This window comes from Populus alba, chromosome 9, assembly GCF_005239225.2.
Source record: "Populus alba chromosome 9, ASM523922v2, whole genome shotgun sequence".
Classification (NCBI taxonomy): Eukaryota; Viridiplantae; Streptophyta; class Magnoliopsida; order Malpighiales; family Salicaceae; genus Populus; species Populus alba.
The window spans coordinates 784,660-794,906 of record NC_133292.1 but is presented as its reverse complement, the minus strand read 5'-3'; the positions used below and the strand labels follow the sequence as shown (position 1 = coordinate 794,906).

At 30.4% G+C, this 10,247-nt stretch overlaps 1 protein-coding gene across 1 annotated transcript; it reads left to right on the top strand.

Moving 5' to 3' along the window:
• The first annotated feature begins 695 nt into the window (after nucleotides 1–695).
• Nucleotides 696–6,848, top strand: LOC118034617 (aspartic proteinase 36). The gene is made up of 10 exons (XM_035039956.2): nucleotides 696–1,165; nucleotides 1,344–1,473; nucleotides 1,620–1,870; nucleotides 1,969–2,196; nucleotides 3,703–3,865; nucleotides 4,033–4,106; nucleotides 4,206–4,302; nucleotides 4,817–4,883; nucleotides 6,044–6,115; nucleotides 6,385–6,848. The coding sequence occupies exons 1-10, from the start codon at nucleotides 924–926 to the stop codon at nucleotides 6,558–6,560; spliced, it is 1,500 nt and encodes a 499-aa protein (XP_034895847.1). The 5' UTR covers nucleotides 696–923; the 3' UTR covers nucleotides 6,561–6,848.
• The last annotated feature ends 3,399 nt before the right edge of the window (nucleotides 6,849–10,247 follow it).

Below are 10,247 nucleotides of genomic sequence, written 5' to 3'. Positions count from 1 at the left end.
TTAAAGTTTATTTTGAAAAAAAAAAGATAAATATAAAGATAATATAAAATTTATGACCTATCAAAAATGATAAAAATATATTTACTTAGGATTTTTCTCTTGTGTGCCTATCTTTTTCTTTAAAGTGATTCCTATAGAATAACCAATAGAATATTACTAGTTATTCTCTTAACACCAAAAAAATTTTAAAAAAAAAAACATAAAAATTTTAGCTTTCAAATAATATATTAACAAAAGTGTAAACTTTTATTATTTTATTTTATTTAAAAAAATCATCAACAAAATTGTATATAGTTAAAAATTTATAAATTAATATCCTTGGCCAATGAAAATTTATTAATCAATCAAGATGTTATTTAAATTTTGAATTTAATTTGAAATTTAACAAAAATATCATTTATTAAAAATTATTAATTTATCAAGTATTAATTTATTAAGGGTATATCTAATACGTGTATATTTGATATTGTGGTATAAATTATTTTTTATTTAAAAATATATTAAAATAATTTTTTTATTTTCAATGTTAGCATATTAAAATTATTAAAAATATATCAATTTAATATTATTTTTTAACACATTTTTACATCACGTTCAAAAAAAATTACAAATGCAAAAACAAAAATTACATAGGATAGTATGTACACGCACAGGATACAAAGCAGTGGTAATATATAATGAATAACGTTACTTTTTGAAACTTCCGTTACAAAACCTAAAGTACTTTTTGGCTTGTCTCTCTCCCCTATCCTTTCTCTCTCTTGAGAGATCTCTCAACCTGCATTTGCCTCCTTTCTATGTACTCAACTAATATTTCTCTCTTCCATTTTTCAGAAAACATAATTATCTAAACGTTAACGACATTCCTGCTAATCCTTTTTATTTTATTCGTTCAAAAAGAACAAATCCAAACAAAGAAAGAAATGGGAGCTGCGCCTTTTCCCGCGGGAATCCTAATCGCTGCTGTAGTGTTTCATGCTACGGTGGTTCTGTCTTCTTTTCCGGCCACTTTTCATCTGGAAAGAGGGATTACGGCGAACCATAAACTGAAACTGAGTAAACTTAAAGAGCGAGACAGAGTGAGGCATGGCAGAATGTTGCAGTCTTCAGGAGTTGGTGTTGTTGATTTCCCTGTTCAAGGCACCTTTGATCCTTTCCTCGTTGGGTAATTCTATCTTTTGAAACATATTTGAATTATGGGTTTCTCTTAGTTTCTGGATTTCCACCTTGTTTTTCAAGTTGTATTGGTAAAGATTGGATTTTTTTTGGATTATGGGGTTTTAAATTTTGGATTAAATATGTTGCTAGTCTCAGGTTTGGTTGATTTTTTGGTTGTTTTGTAGGCTTTATTATACAAGACTACAATTGGGTACTCCTCCAAGAGATTTCTATGTACAAATAGATACTGGAAGTGATGTTTTGTGGGTTAGTTGTGGCTCCTGCAATGGTTGTCCTGTTAACAGTGGACTTCATGTAAAGCTCACTTCTTTCACTTTTATATTCATACTGTTTCATATTTTGATTTTAAGTCTCGTGAATTTTGTTAAAAGAAAAGGAAAAGGAGAATAATTTAGTGTTGCAATGTTTTCAATATTGTTTCTCCGGTTCTCTTATTACAGATTCCTCTCAATTTCTTTGATCCTGGAAGCTCACCAACAGCTTCGTTGATATCTTGTTCAGACCAAAGATGTAGTCTTGGACTTCAATCCTCAGATTCTGTCTGTTCTGCTCAAAATAATCTGTGTGGTTACAACTTCCAGTATGGTGATGGCAGTGGCACATCAGGATATTATGTATCGGATTTGTTGCATTTTGACACCGTTCTTGGTGGGTCTGTGATGAATAATTCTTCAGCTCCTATTGTATTCGGGTGAGATATTATGGATCTGTCAAAGTTAGGATTGTAGTAGTGTGATCATTTTTTAGAACTCTGGAATTCATGGATTTGGATGGTGGGTTATGAAACAGATGTAGCGCATTACAGGCTGGGGACTTGACAAAGTCAGATAGAGCAGTTGATGGGATATTTGGGTTTGGACAACAAGACATGTCTGTTGTCTCTCAACTAGCTTCACAAGGAATATCACCAAGAGCGTTTTCTCACTGCCTGAAAGGAGATGATTCTGGTGGTGGTATATTGGTTCTTGGAGTAATTGTGGAGCCAAACATCGTTTATACCCCACTTGTCCCATCACAGTATGTTTTATCTCCCCTTCTATATATCTAGAGTTTAGATTTTTCTTAGAGGGGCTCTCATTCTTCTTTCTTTTTCCTCTTCTCATTTACAATTGTATCTATGCAACTATTTTCATAGTTGTTATTATATAGCTATGAAATCTGATTTGATCTTCCGCAACCTATTTAAATAAAAGAGAGTGAAATGGTTGGATGTTATGTAGTTGAAGAACATTAGTGCTTGTCTTACATTGGTTTGGCCTGTAGCTTCTTTCCAAAATCATTTCAATGGTGTCTTTGGTTGTGATCCTGACGTATTTTGTATACTGTTTCTAATGGTGCTGGGTGCCATCTTGTAAAATGTTTATTTTTGCTCATATTCTTATGTCAATCATTTAAAGAGTTGGAAGTCACTGCCTGTTTCTGGCTTCAAGTGGCTTTTGTTAATAAAACACTATACACTTGGTATTTTGAAGGCTAAGAGCAGATAGAGTCGTGCTTCATGTATCTCTAATAATCTGTTACATAATTATTTTTAAGCTTGCCCCTTCTTTTCGAGTTTGATAATCTTGGCATCTTTTCCTGTGTGGTGATGAATTTAGCATTTTTTACCATCTTAGGATTGAAAGTACTAAATTCTTCAGTTTGGCTCAATATGGTGAGAACATATAATTTTGGACTTCATATTTAGGTTTGAAGGATAATGATCCTGCCTTAAACTAATATATCTACAATGAGCGAAGAATGTCAATGTTTAAATAATAAAATGCAATTGGAGGGATTGGTATGTTAATCTATTGATTTATATGGAAATATGACTGGGGTGAAGAATATTGTTTTTGTGAAATAATTTAGACCAGCTTATTAGTTGGCATGCCCTTGTCTCAATATTGTTTAACTTTTACAGGTTGTTTGTAACCAATTATTTATTGTAATTGAATTCAATTATAGTGTTTGATTTGAATTCATTTGATAAATAAGTTGAATTCACATGTTTGGAAAAGATAAAATTCAATTCATTTTATTTTCTATATTACCCTCAATACCTTCATCTTATTTCTTCAAAGGTTTTTTTTTAAAAAAGAGGGCTAGATGAGTATTTTGAGAAAGTTAGTTTTAACATTATTTTTTTTTTCTCTTTGGAATGGTAAATCAAAGGGGTTGACCTCTAATTTACTTTTGTAGCATTTTTAGAGATTGAATTCCATTTAGAATTCAATTATCAACACTCAAGAGGGTTCTAAACATGAGATTTTATTAAAACCTTTGAATTCAATTCAATTCAGAGGGTTCCAAACATTTGTGAAGCTTAAATCGGTAGTCTTGTTGCTACAAGAGAATGATCTTACATGTCAAAAAAATGATCTCGAGCATGACACCCATAATTGCTTAATAGTATATGATGGCTCAGTTTGATTGATTGGTATGTTACCACCTTGTTTGCTAATAAATTATCAAAGCTTTGGAGCATATAATTCTATACTGAATTAAAATTTTCACTGACCACCTTTATTTCTTAAATTTCAGGCCTCATTATAATTTGAATATGCAGAGCATTTCTGTCAATGGCCAAACTTTAGCCATTGATCCATCAGTTTTTGGAACATCAAGCAGCCAAGGAACTATAATTGATTCTGGAACAACCTTGGCATATCTAGCAGAAGCAGCTTATGATCCTTTTATTAGTGCTGTAAGTTTCAAAGGAATATTGTATGGGCTAATAGATTGAGCATTGTTAAGGATCTCCACTAACCACGTATTTAGAATGATGTCCTTATCATGTTTTGCTGGAAAACATCTCAGGAATTTTGTAGAACTTTAGCAATGTTTGAAGTATTTAGTTTCCTCCTTGTGCAGATAACATCTATTGTTTCGCCATCTGTGCGCCCATATCTTTCCAAGGGAAATCACTGTTATTTAATTTCCTCCAGGTTCGTTTTCTACCTCTATTATCTTAGTTCAATTTCCATTGTTATGCGGTCATTGTTACATTGTTTAAACCCAGAAATGTATGTATGCTTTGTTCTCAGTATCAATGACATATTTCCTCAAGTGAGTTTGAACTTTGCTGGTGGTGCATCCATGATTTTAATTCCCCAGGACTACCTTGTTCAGCAAAGTTCTATTGTGAGTTCCTTGAGCTTGATATTAATAATCACTTCCATTTTTTCTCCTTTTAAGAATGTTTCTAGATACTCATAATTTGCATCGAAGTTGCTGCTCAGTTGATTGAGATTTGTTTTCCTTCAATTGAACATTCCCCTTAATTGATTCCAGAGAAATGTATAGCTGGTCTTGATTCAGTATTTTTTGTTCACTTAGTTCTTTGTTTTCTTTCCATTTTCTGATATTGGGGTAATCATGGACAACTATTATCATAGTTTCTTTTATACAGATGGTGTCCTCTGAGTATATAAATGCAATACCAACTGACCACTTGTTCTACCATGGCTATGCTGCACTATTTGCAGTCCCAACTCCCAATTGTTAGCCTTGGTTTCTGTTGAAAACCAGAATACATTGAGAATTGATAGTGTTTTTTAATGATTGAACATGGTTCCTTTGCATATTGGTCCATTAATTTGGTATTTTGGTCTGCCATCCTGAATTGCTAACCAGTAGGATTGAATTGATATTGCAGGGTGGTGCTGCGTTGTGGTGCATTGGCTTTCAGAAAATTCAGGGTCAAGGGATAACAATCCTAGGAGGTATTGACACCACAATCTTCTTTTAATTCCTGGAATTACTTGCTTGTAAAGGTCATTCGAGTTTATATAATCTATTTGCCAAAGATAAGGAATCTTAACGAATTTGAATTTCATCAATCAGGGAATAAAAGCCCAATTTTCATTGTACTTTGTGATTCAATTTCTATAGAGAAATTATACTTCAGCTTGGTCAAACCACACAGCCTTGTGCATGTCTGCATGAGGTCTTAGTTTCTGTCATCTGCTGATGCTAACCCTAATCGTCATGTGATACTACATATAACACATTTAGTGTTCCTCTTGCTTTTGCAGAACTGAAAACCAGAAAGATTGCTCCATATATTCTCTTATGCTTGAGCCTAAAAGTTTTGCTACTATTGAAAAAACATGTAGTGTTCCTCTTGCTTTTGCAGAACCGAAAACCAGAAAGATTTCTCCATATATTCTCTCTTATACTTGAGCCTAAAAATGCTACAATAGTACAACACCATTCGGACATTTTTCTATACTATTTTGTTTTTGGTCCAACCACAGGTGCGAATGTTACCAAGTTCATAACTGCTCATTCCTATTTATTGTTTTTTGTTCAATTTTTCTTGCAAATTAAAAATACATAGAAATTGATTATATATTCACCTCAAAAGGAGAAGATTCCTTATGATTACTCTTGTACTTATCTGTGACATGATTTATAATCCTGGCATTATCATTGAGTTTTAGTTTTTCATTCTTCAGTTTTGTTTTTATTTTTACTAAAGCAGTTATTATATGGTTCTTTGTCAGCCCTTTCTCGTTCAATATATCCAACAAAAAGTTGTGTTTGTTGGTCCATTGCTGATGTTTTCCTTAACATAATTGCTTTTAACCTTTATTTCGGAACTCTCTGCATGGTTCTCAACGAAACACTTAATAATCTGCACTAATTAGCACTCTTCAGCTTAAATTTGTCTTCATGACCAAGATAATTAACACAACCAAGTCAATGTACAAGTTGTAATTGTCTCGCTAACAATCCATTACCCTATTTCTTCTATGATGCTACCTTTTGTGTGACCTTTTAATTTTTTTCTACTTATCTTTTTTTTTCCCTCCTTTATTTAAATAAGCAGTAATCTTTTGCTTGATAAACAACGTTTGCCGTCTTGTTTTTGTTTTTGCAGATCTTGTTCTAAAAGACAAAATTTTTGTTTATGATATTGCTAATCAACGGATTGGATGGGCTAATTATGACTGTAAGTTGCAATTTTCTATTGATTAGCATTAGCATTAGATATTATAATCGGTTAAAATTCTAGAATATCAACACACAAGAGATTATTGTAAATGGTTACTTTCTTCTCCCTTAAAAAAAGTTTTTTTCCTAATTGCTTTGATAGAAACTCAGAGGTCATTCAATATGCTACAATTACGAAATAGGATATTATTCTCTTTAGTTTCCAAATTTATTTGAGTTTGGACCTGCTCCTAATTTCCTTTCCTGGTCTGTGAATTATCCTGTCAGGCTCAATGTCAGTAAATGTGTCTACTGCCATAGATACTGGCAAAAGCGAATTTGTCAATGCTGGGACACTGAGCAATAACGGTTCACCAAAAAGCATGCCTCACAAACTGACACCTGTGACTATGATGTCACTCCTTCTACATATGCTATTGCTCAGCTTTTACTTGTTTTTGTAGCATACCGTTCTTTCCTTCACTGTAACGTGCTCTTTCCGGTTGATATTTACAGCAACCGGCAGGGCCATGTAGTATTTCTATTTTGGTTGCCGCCAGTTGTTGCCTGGTGTGCAATTGGTTTGTGAGTGCCTTTTAATCCAATCATACTTCGTCGGCCATGTACACTGATACTTTCGTGATTCTTCCAGTAGCAGTCTCGCTCTATTGGAGCGCTGTAAATTTACCTCAGATATAGGATTGTTGATCTAACAGCAGAATTCATTTATACGAAATGTCTTACTTTCTTTACTTTTCAATGTTTTCGGTATTTTGTATACATAAAAGTTCTATGAGCTAAAAGTTACATCTTAATATATAGTTGGTGTCCTAATTTACTTGGATTCTTTTGGTCCATGCATCTTGATAGAGTAATGTATGTCTCCTAGGGTTCAGTTAGATAAGAGCATCTTCAAAGGAGAAGCTAAATGAATAGCTAAAAATAAAAAATTAATATTTTGGCTTTTCTTGGCTTGTTTTGCACACTCCAAGGGGAAAGCCAAATAAAATGCTAAAATGTCTCTTCTCTCCCACAAATGTTATTCCTATATATCTCTCAAAAAAGCCAAAATTAATCAAGTGAGGCCAACAAAAGAATAAACCAATTAAATCTAGCCATGTGGAAAAAAAAATAACATCAAAATCATTAAAAAAAATAAAACACTTCTTTATTCTACTCTAATAGAATTGGCTTTTTAAATAGCTTTTTTCCATTGAAATATACATGATAAAAAAAGCTATATTTATACTATTTAAAATGCTATTTTATCAATTTACTTTCTTAAAATAACTCTAATATGGGTATGATCTTTCATCTTTGATCTTGGCATCCAAGTTAAAAGAACCGGCTTGCATTCACACTTGCAATAAGGAAGACTGAATCAAAGGAGACGGAGATGTACATCAAGAGTGCCGTAGCTTTCATTTCCGATTGATTTTCAAAAGGGTGATTGTTTAAAAATATATATATTAAATTGATTATTTTTTATTTTAATGTATTGGTATTAAAAATAAAAAATATATATATAAAAAAAATAATTTTAATGGATTTTTAAAACTCGTTCAACCCGACGCATATAACCTAAAATAAATAACTAGAGTTCTAAGTATAAATAATATTTTTCCTTCCGTATCTTGCTTTGACACTCACAGCCATCTCTTATTCCCTTTTCTCTATTCTCCTTTTTCACATAAATTATAGTTCCTTCGAAGTTTGATATGATGAACTGACAATGTATTTTATAATTTCAATCTTTTTTGTTTGATAGCCAAGAGACCATGAGAAAATAAATGAAAACTTCAAGAATTTAAGCTTTTGTTTTATTAATCAGTTTGACTTTGTAACATATTACATCCTAATTGTTTAATAAAATATTTTACTATGATTTTTATTTTTAGTTCTTTTTATGTGAAAATTGTGTTAGTTTTAATGTTGTCCCTCACATATATGCATTTTAAGGGTCCTCTGTAGTTTCAACTTTCAATAATTGCAAGAGAATTAATATACCCAACCCGTGAATATTTATAATATCCATAAAAAATTTAGCCCAACTTGATATATGCAATCTATTTCGGTAAAAAAAAAAAAATTTGAATGGGTCGAGTTTAAATTTTGTAAAATATCAAAAGTTGAGTTGAATATAATTATATATTAAAACTTAACCCATTATATCCACGAACACCCCTAATTGTTCCTCTAATGTTTTGACATGTTGCATCTCTTTTATTTGTAAACCAAAAATATTTCTGGGTTTTGATTTTTTGATTTTTTTATTCTTGAATATATGTGTATATAACAACAGTTATGGGGGACCCAAAACTGAGTTATAACAACCCAAGTTATTTGACTAGAAGCATCAAATTTGGAAAACCTTAAAGCCTATTTTTCAACCAATCAAATATTTAAGAAAAATATTGAAGAAAAAAAATCAATCATATAAAAAGATAAAAGGAAATAGCAATTATAAGTAAAAAAAGCTTGAGCCCACCCGAGGTCAACCCTCCAAACCCATGGGTTATGTTATGAGATCGAGCAACCTGATAGAAAGGAAAATGAAGAAAATCATGAAATCTAGTTTTTTTTTTTTTAACAAAAAAAAAAAACATTGTTAGTTTATAAAACTTGTAGCTCGAACCATTTGACCAGAAGCACAAAATATAGAAAAATCACGAAACTCAATTTTTAATAAATCAAATATTGAATGATAATTGTTTTTTAAAAAAAAATCAATCACACAAAAGGGTTAAAAAAAAGAGTAGTTAAAAGAAAAAAAAAAATATACAAGTTATTTAGGTTAACCCATCAAACCCATAAGTCAAATCATGCAATTAAGATAATTCAATAAAACAAATTTGAAGAAAACCTCAATACTTATTTTATATAATAATCAATGTTGAGTAATGAGATTGAAAAAAAAAATTAAAAAAAATAACGTTAATTTATATTAATTTTTAAAACTCTTGATGCAGATTATTTGATTAAAAATATTAAACCTTTTAAAAAAAACATAAATCCTCATTTTTAATAAATCTATTATCAAATTAAAAAATTTTAAAAAAAAAATCATACAAAATATCTACTTGTTTAAAATGGCTCACTTTTAACTCTTTTTTTTAGCTTGGTACTAGTTACATGACCCGCGTCATAAAAGTTTGTGTCATAAAGTGTGATAATTAAATAGATTAATTAAAAAAAACAAAAAAAAAATTAAATTAATTGGGTTAACCATTTAAACCAGGTTATCCCGTAAAACCTGGGATTCGCGTCATGAAAGTTTGATAACTAAATAGAAAAAAATGACGGGTTTACCCAGAATTAATTGGGTAACCCATCAAACCAAGTTAAACCTTCAAGCCCAGGACACATGTCATAAAAGTATGAAAATCTGATAATCAAATAGAAATAAAATTAACTTTAACAAACTAAACTAAATGAAAACAATAAATCGTCAAATCAGGTTAACGCATCAAACCCGAAATCCAAATCATGAAAATCTGATAACTATATATATAAAAAAATTAACATTAACAAACTAAATCAAAAAAAAAAATTCATTAAAAAAAATTAAAAAGAAAAAAAAAAGCCAAGATTGTAGTAATCTATAGTGTTTTTTTTTTTAAAAAAAAAACAAAAACTACAAAGCTAAGTTCTCAATCAACTCAATATCTAAAAAAAACCGACAAAGACTATTTTCAAAAACAAAAAGTCAATTTTGGGTAAAATAAATGAAAAAAAAAAACATGTAAAAAAAAGAAAACAAAAGCGGAAAAAAAAAAAACAAGTGGGGAAAGCTATAGTGTTTTAAAGAAAAAAAAACAAAAAAACTAAATTTTCAACCAACTTAATAGTAAAAAAATAAAATCAACAAAAATAATTCTGAAAAAAACAAAACAACAAAAAAAAGAAAAATATGTAAAAAATGACAATTTTGGAAAAAAAACAAAAAAAAAACATGTGGGGAAAGCTAAAGCTAGATTATCAGCCAACTCAATATTAAAAAAATAAATTCGATAAAGATAATTTAAAAAAAAAAAACATGTGGGGAAACACTGCAGCAAAACAAAAACTATGTAGGGGAAACACTGTAGCAATCCATATTGTTTTTTTTTAAAAAAAAAACTACAAAGCTAAATTCTCAACCAACTTAATAT